Source organism: Leucoraja erinacea, chromosome 1, assembly GCF_028641065.1.
Source record: "Leucoraja erinacea ecotype New England chromosome 1, Leri_hhj_1, whole genome shotgun sequence".
NCBI lineage: Eukaryota > Metazoa > Chordata > Chondrichthyes > Rajiformes > Rajidae > Leucoraja > Leucoraja erinaceus.
This window is the reverse complement of record NC_073377.1, coordinates 152,550,376-152,563,627: the sequence shown is the minus strand read 5'-3', so window position 1 is coordinate 152,563,627 and position 13,252 is coordinate 152,550,376. Positions and strand designations below refer to the sequence as shown.

The following is a 13,252-nucleotide window of genomic DNA, read 5'->3' as shown; positions in this document are numbered from 1 at the left end:
ACATGTATACACTGATTTGATTGTACAATGTTATGAAAAGTTTATGTCCAAAATTCTCCACTGACTGCTTCAGAACCAATAAACAACTGGTTTCTTAATGATGAGCATATCTTTATATCTTATAGATAGGTTTAAGAGGAAGAAAGATAGCATTAATGTCATGGAAATATTAATTAATAATCAGTCACATTTGTCTGTTTCCACTTAAAACCAGGAAGCCTTTATCATTCTACAATCAATGAGCTCATGTTTGTAGTTTGACCTACAAAAATAAATTGTAAAAATAGTAACAATTACAACAGATCAAATGGAATTTGCCCTTCAAAAATATACAGTAGTAACGCTATTTGTGCTTGCAGCCACTCGACCTTTTCTGCTGTTTTTTAACTGCTTTATTACATTTGATGCCTTGACCAAATGCACAGCAACCAACTCTTCATATATAAAACCTCTTCACCAGGTTTGCACTTCCTTGGCCTTTTCCGTCAGGTTCACCCACAGATAATCTGAGTGTCACTGGAATTCTACTCTGTTATTTAAATCACTGGAAAGCAGCTACACAGAATCAAGCACATCACCTTTAATAATACATGTGCTGCGTTAGTATTCTGACTCTTAATTGAAAGTCTTGATTAGTTTTTGCATCGATAATGAGCTATTTTACTATTTACACATCATAAATAATCTGTTAGTGCAAACTAAGGATAACAATTAATTCATAGCATTATGGTGGTCACGGGGGCGCAGCGATAGAGTTGCTGCCTTACAGCGAATGCAGCACCACAGACTTCGGCTTCGATCCTTACTACTGGTGCCATCTGTACGGAGCTTGTACGTTCTCCCCGTGATCTGAGTGGGTTTTCTCCGAGACCTTCGGTTTCCTCCCACACTCCAAAGACGTTCATGTTTGTAGGTTAATTGGCTTGGTAAATGTAAAAATTGTCCCTAGTGGGTATAGGATATTATTAATGTGTGGGGACCACTGTTCGGCGCGGACCCGGTGGGCCAAAAGGCCTGTTTCCGCACTGTATCTCGAAACTAAGCAAAGAAAAACATCAAAAAGTCTCAAGCTTCAATTAATTTTAATTTTAATTAATTGTGCATGATCTTCAAAAAAATACTTCCACAGCTTTTAAAATGCATCATCAGAGTACACTGCGATCATTAATTCCATCTATAAGGGCTTGCAGCTTTATTATAACAACAGAAAATTAAATGAAATACCCATCTACCACTGACAGCAACACATCATATGTCTTTCTATTGATAAATACATTATGTATGTATTAATTCATGAAGGAGTGCAGTGTGGCAATTTGAATAAACACAGACTCTTAAATTCACAAGCCCACAAGTCCATTCTATCTTTTAATGAATTTCTGAGCATTGTAATAACTGACAGTAATTTCTGGTCATTTTAAAATTGTTCACATGGTTTCATTTTGTGTTGAGTAAATTTCTATTTTGGTAACTCCTTCTCTACAGGTAATTAATCAGGCCAGTGGGAGTGCAGCCCATCATACCATCCACACCCAACCAGTCGGCAAACAGTTTGATAGGGTGGATGATTTTTTCATTCCATCTACAACGCTCATCATTAATCATATCAGGTAGGTGTGTGGGTGTATATCTCACAGCTGGAGCAATTTCACTCACAGCTTGGAGCTTCTGTGTGTGTGCAGGAGAGGGGGGGGGGGGGGGGGGGGGGGAGAAATAAAAGACAAGCAAAAGGGAGCAGTGACAACATTTTTACGGTCGAGAAGGGCACTCATGATTTCTTTTCTCACATCTCATAGTTCGTCAGCAAACTAAATTTGTTTGGAACATAAAGAGATTTATTTTATTAGTCCTTCAGCATGATAGCACAAAACAATGTCAGACAATGGCGCAATATGAAGTGGCAGGGACTGATATCCTATATAATCCAGGAGTAAATAATAGACTAGACATGTGATTTTGTTTTTTTTTGTTAAAGTGAGAAATAGGAGATTTAAAATCTTATTTTGCTCTGGATTCATTTCTTCTGCTTGGTGATAAAAATGGATATACAGTATATATTGATCTTCAAGCAGAGTGATACATCGAGTGAGCCACAGTTTTCAGGATAACAGTGGCACATAGTGGTTAGTAACAGTGTACACCAGTGAGCACGTTGTTTGTGGACCTTTTAGATCCTTGGCCAGTCATACGACTGAAAATGCATTTGATTTACACAGTAGACTCTATGGACACCAGGCAATGGGAGAAAAATAGGTCAGTCTGTCACAAAAAGTAATCAGGTGGCCTGTTACAGAGAGAACAGAAGACATCCACAATATAGATGTTGATAGATGTATCTTTCAGAACATAAATCCATTCGCCATTGTTCCATCTATTACCCCTACTCAATAAAATCATGGCTCATCTTTTAACATGGTTCCACTTCCCAGCACAAACTTCTCGGTTTTCTTCATTTCTAAAAGATGTTGATCTCTTTCTTGTATACGTTCAGTGGCTGAGCCACCATAATGCTCATAGTTAATGGATTGCAAAGATTCTCCACCGTTGGGTAAAGAGTGGCTGCCCCTTTATTTTGAGATTGTCACCTGGATACTCCAATTTAGGGAACATTAGCTCCAAATCCATTCTCTCGAGCCCCATAAGAATTGTGTACATTTCAAGGGTGGTGTGAATTAAGCTTTCTTACTTGACATTGCAAGGGTTAGATGAGAAATAGGTCATTTCTAATCTACTCACATTGGGGCAAAGCAAAGGATATCCAAACTCAGATACCTGAACCAGTTATTTTCTTTTTGAAGAGTGAAATAGTGAATTGTCCCTGGCCCCAAAGTGGGAAAAACAGACTGTCACATCTTTACAATTCGACAAATCATGTATTGTTGATGGTCTCTCTACATGCGTTTCATGGTGTTTGGTTTACTTTGGTTTATTATCATGTGATTATCACAGGTACAATGAAAAGCTTTCTGTTGCGTGCTAACCAATCTGCAGAAAGAATACATGATTAGGGCCATCGATCCATTTACAGTGTTTAGATACATGATAAGGGAATAACGTTTAGTGCAAGATAAAGCCAGCAAAGTCCAATCAAGTATAGTCCGGGGGTCATCAAAGAGCTAGATAGTAGTTCAGCATAAATAATTCTGGATAAATATGTAGTTTCTTAATTGAAGACAAAAGAAAATTATTTATTTTGTAATAAATAGTATGCGGTTCATGACATTTATTTGAAAAGATGTTTATGCGTTCTTTAAAATGCTTAAAATTAACGTTTCAAGGTAATTCAATTCATAATATAGCTGTTAAAATTCTCATACATGCACCTGGGAAAATATATAATGAGTGTTTTTAATTAAAATGAGCACATGCAATCTTTTTGATAAAAATGGATGAAGTTATTGCAGCAGTTTCAGTTCCTTGTACTCAGCCATGGTGCATTAAAATGTTATGGCAAGATGATTTTGGGGATCGGGGAAACGTTTTTTAATCTCTTCCCTCGACGGAGATGCGACTTTTTCCGTAAATGTAAAAGTTATTCTCCTTCCATCACGGTGGGGAATGTGAGGTCACCGAAAAACAAGATAGATGTGCTGCCGGCACTGGTGGGAACTCGGAGGGATTGCCGTGAGTGCAGTGATCTCAATGTTTGCAGGGACATCGTTCCATGAGAACATCCTGGAGTCTGGTATGAGTGTGGACGGCTTTCTGACTGTTCGGGCGGACAGGGACTGCAGAGAGTGACAGCGGTCGGTACAACTCTGGTCACATCACAGTGAAGGAGCGTGTGTGTGGCCCGGACATTGAACTGATGGCTGTGGGTCTCCGCTTATGCTGTGTGCCCTGGGGATTCTCACACGCCACTGTGGTGGCTGTTTATGTTTAAATTTTTATGTAGTTTTGTATCTTGTTGCTTTTTTGGTATAACTGTATGGTAAATTAAATTTCATTGTACCTCGGTACAAGTGATAATAAAGGGCCATTGAACCATTTTATCTTATAATTGATTGTATTTTGAATATAGATGGTAAAAATCGGCAGTTGAGTTAAAATCAAAGCATATGTAATTGCTGATGTATTCAGAAATCAACAGTGGTCAAGACTTTTTAACAGTTGTTGGAAGGGATTGCTAGTTTGATCATTGTCAAGTTTCAAAAGCAACATCCATCTCACTAGTCGGGGCTAAGATATTGTTGTGTAATTGAAATATGTATTGCCTGTTATTTTGGTGCTAGGCTGCTAATTTAACTGGGCTGGGAGTTATTTAACAGTGGTAAGTGTGTGAGAGTATGATGGTGTATTGAAGTCCAATCCTGAATTGATGGTTGAGTGTCGCAAGTTCATTTCAATGAACAATGTCTGAGGTCAAAGGCAGGAGATGGGATTTGATGATCTCGTTGATACATGTGAAATAATTTAACTTTTTTTTTAAATAATTTATGATTTTGGCAGTATATGCCAAAAAAGTTCACAAGACCAGCATTTATGATCCATTTCCAATTGTTCTTATGTGCCCTGTTGAACCTGCTCCCCAAAGCACTGCAATCCTTCAGGAGAAAATAGTCCCACATTCCAAATAGATTATGGGTTTTGGGCATTATATGAAGGAATGACAATTTATTTCAAAGTCAGATGGGTGTATAATTTGAAGGGAACCTATAGGCAGTGGTGTTCACCTTTGCCTGTTACCAATAATTGTCATGGTGGTGGAGCTCATAGGTTTGGCATGTGCTTCTTGGAGTTATACCAAAGGAGTGTTAACTGAACTGCATTTTGTAGATGGCATGGACATAGACAGTCACAGTCTGGCACTGATGGAAGGACATATAAGATTATTAAGGGTTTGGACACACTAGAGGCAGGAAACATGTTCCTAACGTTAGGGGAGTCCAGAACCAGGGGCCATAGCTTAAGAATAAGTGGTAAGCCATTTAGAACGGAGATGAGGAAAAACTTTTTCACACAGAGAGTTGTGAGTGTCTAGAATTCTCTGCCTCAGAGGGCAGTGGAGGCTGGTTCTCTGAATGCTTTCAAGAGAGATTTAGATAGAGCTCTGAGGGAGAGTGGAGTTTGGGGATATGGGGAGAAGGCAGGAACGGGGTACTAATTGTGGATGATCAGCCATGATCACATTGAATGGCGGTGCTGGCTCGAAGGGCTGAATAACCTACTCCTGCACCCATTGTCTATTGTTTATTGTCATATTGACTGGTTCGGTAGGGTGGTAAACAGGGTCCAAGTTAAGCAAGATACCATTTGCTGGTGATGTACAACTTTATGAGTATCATTTAAACTACACTCATCCAGTCAAACATAGAAGATTTAGTCATGGTCCTGGATTACAACTTGTAGAAATGCATTGGGGACTCACTCATTCCTATAGGCGCAATATTTATATGTTTGACAAAACGAGGTTCCTGGTCAAAATGACCAGCAAGATGTGGGTGATAACAATGCCATTGAAGATGAAGAGTTTATTCTTTGTTGGAGGTGATTGTTATTGACTAGTCCTTGCAAGTGTCACTTCCCCTTTGGTTGAATAATATTTATGTCCAGTTACCTGCAGATTTGAGCTTCATTGTTGGAGAAGATGTAAGAGGAATTGAAACTATACAATTTATAGTAGATATCCTGATTTCTGACCTTTAAATGGAATGGATGTCATTGAGGAAGCAGCTGAATATGGTTTGATGTATTCGAAAGTCAAGTGTTTTATTGTCATGTGTCACGAAATGGAACAATGAAATCCTTACAGCAAAACAGATATGTAAACATAGTACTCTGTACACACTATTGTCAACAGCAAACTTTTAGTAATATATAGATATATAGTGGTCAAGATCAGACTTTTAGTAATATAGATATATATATCTATATTACTAAAAGTCTGATCTTGACCACTTCCTGTTGTTCTGTATATTGATTTTAGAAATAACGCTGCCACTTACGACTGATTTTTGGCCATCTTAGTCAGAGCCCCCCTCCGCTGTGCAGGACAAGAGGATTTTTCCCATTGATTAAAAAGAAAAGAGTTATTAGTGTTTAAAAAATGTTGAGATTCTCTCTCCTGAAGGCCATGCCCCTTCCAGTGGAACTATAAAACCCAGAAGTGTTGAGTGCTTCAGTCAGTCTCTGCAAGATGGGGGAGCGAGAGGGTCATGTCGCTTAGTCTAAGCTGTGAATAACACTGAACACATGTCTACTAAACTGTGAGTGTGGCTTTACTGACCTTGAGTGCCCTTAATGTAGTTTGAAAATGAAAATTTGGTTGCTTTGAAATAAAACACAGCAAATGGTTATTGGTGCTAGTTGCTTCGAAATAAAGCTCAGCAAATGGTTGTTGGTGCTAGTTGCTTCATAATAAAGCTCAATAAATGGTTGGTGGTGGTGGTTGCTTTGAAATAAAGCTCAGCAAATGGTTGTTAAACTTGACAACTTCCTGTTTGCACTGTATATTGATGTTAGAAAACACTACCACTTACGCCTGTGATTTTTGGCCATCTTACTCAGTCCCCCACCGCTCATCAGGTGCAGAGGATTCTTCCCATCAATGGAAAATAAAAATGTGATTAATGTTTCAAAAATGTTGAGAGCCTCCCTCCTGTCAATCACACCATGAAGACACGCCCCTTCCGGGGGAGGGATTATAAAACCCGGAAGCATGGGTGTGGCTCAATCTCTGCAAGATGGAGGAGGGAGAGGTCACGACTATGTCTGAGCTGTGAATCAACTGAACACACTGAATGTCTACTGAACTGATAGTGTGGTGTTTATGTGGTGTTTTATGTTGGGTTCACCCTGCTTGAAATGGTATGAAACAGCATTTGAATGTGGTGGCCTTGCACCCTGCATGAAATGGTATGAAACTGCATTTGAATTTGGTGGCCTTGCACCCTGCATGAAAATGGTATCAAACTGCACTTGAATATGGTGGACTTGCACCCTGCATGAAGTGGTATGAAACTGCACTTGAATTCGGTGGCCTTGAATCCTGCTTGGTGGTAGGAAACTGCATTGAATTTGATGGCCTTGCACCCTGTTTGAAAACTAATTTCAAGGATTAGCTGAGAGTCAACTGCCAGCCTACCAGCCATGAGTGAGCTGCCAGCACATCAGGCTTGAGTGACTGAGCTGCCACCCCAAGAATCCATTTGGCCCACAATGTCCATATTAGCCCTGTGGAAACCAGTCCCTTCAGCCCACAACACCCATACTAGCGCTCCAGAAAGCCCCCCCCCCCACCAATCCTGGAATTGGTGGAGAGGTGGAATATGGTGTTGGGGGACCAGCCTTCCCGTGTGAACATGGGACCAAACGGGTCCCACTTAGCCTAGTCTATATTACTAAAAGTCTGATCTTGACCACTTCCTATTGTGCTGTATATTCATTTTGAAAAAACACTGCCATTTACGGCTGTGATTTTTGGCCATCTTGCTCAGAGTCCCCCTCCGCTGCGCAGGACATCGATTTTCCCATCGATTAATATAAAAGTGTTATTAGTGTTTAAAATTTTTTGGGATTCTCTCTATTGAAGCCCACGCCCCTTCCGAAGGGACTATAAAACCCAGAAGTGTTGAGTGCCTCAGTCAGTCTCTGCAAGATGGGGGAGCAAGAGGGTCATGTCTTTCAGTCTGAGCTGTGAATGACACTGAACACATGTCTACTAAACCGTGAGTTGTTTTACTGACCTGTCAGTGCCCTTAATGTGGTTTGAAAATACAGTTTGGAAATGCTGAAGCTGTGTTACCTTTGGTTTGGAAATGCTAATGCTGTGTTGCCTTTGGTTTCGAATTGCTAAAGCTGTGTTGTCCAATTAAAGTAGCCTTGCCTAATTAAAGGTGCCTTGCCTAATTAAAGTTGCCTTGCCTAATTAAAGTTGCCTTGCCTAATTAAAGTTGCCTTGCCTAATTAAAGTTGCCTTGCCTAATTAAAGTTGCCTTGCCTAATTAAAGTTGCCTTGCCTAATTAAAGTTGCCTTGCCTAATTAAAGTTGCCTTACCTAATTAAAGTTACCTTGCCTAAATTTACCTTACCAAATTAAAGTTGCCTTGCCTTCTATATAATTAAAATTCTAATCTTGACCACTTCCTGTTTGTGCTTTATATTGATTTTAGAAAAAACGCTACCACGTACGACTGTGATTTTTGGCCATCTTACTCAGTCCCCCTCCGCTGATCAGGTGCCGAGGATTTTTCCCATCGATGAAAAATTAAAGAGTTCTTAGTGTTTAAAAAATGTTGAGACTCTCTCTCCTGTCAATCACGCCATGAAGGCCACGCCCCTTCTGGTGGGTGTGGGGAGAGACTATAAAACCCAGAAGTGTGGGCGTGGCTCAGTCTCTGCAAGATCGAGGGGGGAGAGGTCACAACTCTCTCTCTTTAGTCGCCTTGCACCCTGCTTGAAATGGTATGAAACTGCACTTGAATTTGGTGGCCTCGCACCCTGCTTGAAGTGGTAAGAAACTGCACGTGAATTTGTTGGCCTTGTACCCTGCTTGAAATGGAATTTCAAGGAATAGCCATAAATCAACTGCCAGCCCACCAGCTGTGAATAATGAGCTGTCAGCACAACAGGCTTGAGTAACTGAGCCACCAGCCCAAGAATGCATTTGGCCAACAATGTCCATACTAGCCCTCTGGAAACCAGTCCCTTCAGCCCACAACACCCATACTAGTACTCCTAGTATGTATGGATATGTATGTATATATATATATATATATATATATATTTAGGAGGTCTGAAGAAGGGTCTCGACCCGAAATGTCACCCATTCCTTCTCTCCAAAGATACTGTCTGTCTCACGGAGTTACTCCAGCTTTTTGTGCATATATATGTGTATATCTATAATCTATATATGTGTGTGTGTACATCTATTAATGTGTATGTGTACATATTACACACACACACACACACACACACACACACACACACACACACACATACACACACACACACATATACACACATATACATACATATACATACATATATATATATATATATATATATATATATATAGGTGTATTACAAAGATAAAAACAATGCCCCCAGGTCTATATAGGTTGGAGCTTATTTGGAGGTTGCCGTGTTTAATAGTTTGTATGTTTATAAGTTCTAGGAGCACAATTAGGCTATTCAGCCCATCAAGTCTACTCTGTCATTCAATCATGGCTGAACTATCTCTCCCTCCCAACCTCAACTCCCTTGGCCCCATAACCCTGACACCTGATTGTTGTAGGAAAGAAGCTGCTCCTGAACCTAGATGTTACAGTTTTCAGATTCCTACAACTTATTCTTGATGGAAGGAGTGAAATGAGAATGTGGCCAGAGTGTTGTGTGTCTCTGGTAATGCTGACTGCCTATTAGAGACAGCGATTCCAGTGGACTATTTTGATGGTGGGGAGTTCAGTACCCGTGATGGACTGGGCAGTGTTCACCACTTTTTGCCGTCTTCTTCATTCCTGTGCGTTTGAGTTGCCGAACTAGGCCGTGATGCGACCAGTCAATACGCTGTTTACTGTACACTTGCAGAAGTATATTTGAGAGTATTTGTTTGCACATACCGAATCTCCTCAATCTTCGTAGAAAGTAGAGGCATTAGGATGGACTTTCTTTTTTATTGCTGGGCCCAGGACAAATGTTCCGAGTATGCATGCATGCTCACAATTTTGATGTTTTTGACTTTCTTCATCACCGTCCTGTCGACACTGCCGGGGGGGAAATCCTGCAGCAATGCACTGTTATTGACCAACTGCAACCATCTTCCATTTCACAAGGCATGACATGAGCAAGTGGAATGGATTCCCTTGATTCCAAATGACTTCAGTTTTATCAGGGATCCCTGACACTTCACTCAGTCAAAGGCTGCTTGATATCTCTTCACCCATGGACTTAAGTTCTGGTCTGTGTTTAGACCAAGGCTGTAATGACGTCAGGAGTAACACACTTGTGATAGTGAAACCTAAACTGACCATCTTTCAGCAGGTTATTAGGAAACAAATGCTGCTTGCCTCAAAACATCAGCACTATAACTGTTGTCTTATTTCAAAGCCTTTGCTTTATCCATGTGTGATAAATCAATTGACTGGCGTCTGGCTTCTTTGAACAGAAAGGACCTCGGGGAGAAAAGAAAATGGACCATGTACTTCACAATTTGTTGCTGAAGATACCTTTATGCATTTCAACTGCCACTCACAAGCTGATCTACGCCATTACCGAAGATAGACGCAAAAAAGCTGGAGTAATGGGACTATCCCACTTAGGCGACTTTTTAGGCGACTGCAGTCCCCACATGGTCGCCACATGTTCGCAGGTGTTTAAAGAAAGAATTGCAGATGCTGGTAAAATCGAAGGTAGACACAAAATGCTGGAGTAGCTCAATGGGTGAGGGAGCATTTATAGAGAGAAGGATTTGTCCACAATCTAGGCAGCATCTATGGAGAGAAGGAATTGACCACAATTCCTTCTCTCCATAGATGCTGCCTCACCTGCTGAGTTACTCCAGCATTTTATGTCTACCAAAGATGTGATATTCCATACCAGGATATCTGACCTGTCCACAATCTTCAGGGAATGGGTTCCTTTCTTCTATCACAGATGGGGCCCTCACACGTCTCCTAAGTACCCCGCAGTTCCATTCTTGCTCCCCCTCCCCCCCAATCGCAACAGAGACAGAGTCCCCCTAGTCTTCACCTTTCACCCCATCAACCGCCTCATACAGCACATAATCCTCTGACATTTTCGCCAACTCCAATGGGATCCAGATCTCCCATCTCCACCCGTTTTCCGCCTTTTCGCTGGGACCGTACCCTCTGCAACTTCCTAGTTAACTCATTCCTTCCCACCCAAACCACCCCCTCCCCAGGTACCTTCCCCAGCAACCGCAGGAGATGCAACACCTGTCCCTATGCCCGACAGTCCTTTCAGATTAGGCAGAGGTTCACTTGCACCTCCTTCAACCTCATCTACTGTATCCGTTGTTCAAGGTGTGGGCTCGGCGAGACCAAATGGAGACTGAGTGATTGTTGCGTTGAACACCTTCGCTCAGTCCGCTTAAACCTACCTGATCTCCCGGTTGCCAAACACTTTAATTCCACTTCTCATTCCCATATTGACCTTTCTGTCCTGGGCCTCCTCCGTTGTCAGATGAGGCCAAATGCAAATTGGAGGAACAACACATATTTTCTTTGGGCAGCCGACAACCCAGCGGTATCAATATTGATTTCTCTAACTTCAAGTAACCCTTGCATCCCCTCTCTCTCCATCCTTCGCCCACCAAAGTCGTTGTACCATTCAAAGGCATCTTGTTGAGCTTCATTGTCTGTAACTCGTTTTCACCTAACCCCTAGCTAACAATGGCCTGTTTCCTTTATCATCGGTCCTTTTTTGCATAACTTTCATTCATTTGTTCTGCATCTCTCTATACCACCATCTATACAATATCTCTCATTTCCCTTTCCACTGACTCTTAATCTCGACCCAAAACGTCACCTATTCCTTATCTCCACAGATGCTGTCTGACCCACTGATTTACTCCAGCTTTTTGTTCCGATGTTCAACCTATAATTTGCCAGGCTTTATCCTGTTCCTCTTCTCTTCCAGCTTTCTTGCCACCCCCCCATTAACAATCAGTCCGAAGAAGAATCCCAAACCGAAACATCACCTATCTATCCTCTCCAGAGATGCTGCCTGCCCCGCTGAGTTACTCCAGCACTTTGTATCTTATGCTATCTAATTTGTTTTGCAACTTCTTCCACCGAGGCCTTTGTAGCCACTGGTACAAACCAAGCACCCTTTAAAATATGTTTAACCTGCTGAGTTGGTTCCTGCAGCTACCTGTATGGATATGAATTTACGAAGGTGAGATGATACAATGACCCAATTTATTTGTTGTCATTTGAACCTCAATGAGGTTCAAACAAAATTTGGTTTCTTCTGTCATACAAACAAGAAAAAGAACCAAGACACAACATAAGTTACACAAACATCCATCACAGCGAATCTCCTCCTCACTGTGATGGAAGGCAAAGTCTTATCTCTCCCCTGCACTCCCCATTCCCCTCCCGATGTCAAAGTCAAAGCCCCCGATGGTAAATAAGTCTCGCAGCCATTAAAGCAACGCCGGGCGATGCAAGGCCACACTCCGGGTCTTGATGTTGGAGCCCCCCCGGCAGGCGGTAGCAAGTCCCGCGGCCATTAAAGCTGCGCCGGGCGATGTAAGGCCCCGCTCCAGGTAATTTTCAACCCCGCAACTCGGGCGTGAGAAGTTGCCGTTGCAGAAGCTCCAAAAAAAGCTCCAAAAAAAGCGGTCTCCCACTAGGGACCCGCGAGCTCCCTATGTCACCGTCCACCGAGCCGGCGGTTGGAGCCTCCGATTCTCCAGGGTTGGGCCGCAGCCACGAGCCACCACAGCTCCTCCCGTTCCGAACTCGGCCAGCTCCGCGATGGTGAGTAGTCCGCAGGCTCCGCGACTGGAGCCCCAGGTCGTTCCGGTTGGAGGCCGCTCCACGGTGCTAGGCCCCAACGACAATGGAGACCTGACAGGGAAAAGGTCGGGTCCTCCTTACAGGGAAAAGATTTTAAAAGTTTCCCCACACATACCCAGTTAAAATAAAAACACTGTAACTACACTCAAACGATGGGCATTGCTGCACAATGTTCGAGTCATTACACAGACATCCAGCAACTGGGATCCCTGAACTGAAGGCATCAGTTTGATTCTCAGATTGGTAGCTGGGGAATTTAATTCAAACTAATTAAATAAATCTGGAATGAAAATTTAGTATCAATAACAATGACCAAGAAACAATCATTCTGAAACGGGGTCCGGATGGAAAACGTCATCTGTCTGTTTCTATCCACAGATGCTGTCTGATTCATTGAGCTCCAACAGCAATTTGTGTATTCCACAATATTCCAAAATCAGTAGTCTCGCGTGTCTCTCGTGTCTCCTCTTTAATGTCGTAAAACCCTTCTGTTCCCAGATGTCCGCCCATCCTGGTCTAGGTACAACTTCAATCGGGTTTCGGCCTGAAACGTTGCCTATTTCCTTCGCTCCATAGATGCTGCTGCACCCGCTGAGTTTCTCCAGCATTTTTATGTACCATCAAAGTTGATGATTTTTAATAGCTCTCTGCAATTGGCCAGCAAGCCACTCAGTTTAGGGACCGATTAGTGATAATGAATGATAAATAGCTGATAATGAATGTCAGCCTTCCCAATGCCAAGCCAATTAATAGTCTGGCTAATACTGAGC

General features: G+C 42.0%; 1 protein-coding gene across 4 annotated transcripts in view; it reads left to right on the top strand.

Annotated features, from left to right (window-relative positions):
* The window catches only part of fstl5 (follistatin-like 5), a 740,079-nt gene that overhangs the window by 695,662 nt on the left and 31,165 nt on the right, over positions 1 to 13,252 (top strand). For all 4 annotated transcript variants that reach the window (XM_055646031.1, XM_055646038.1, XM_055646027.1 and 1 more), the window contains one exon: positions 1,486 to 1,610. In XM_055646031.1, coding sequence (XP_055502006.1) covers positions 1,486 to 1,610 — 125 coding nt within the window. The remainder of the gene's footprint in view (positions 1 to 1,485; positions 1,611 to 13,252) is intronic.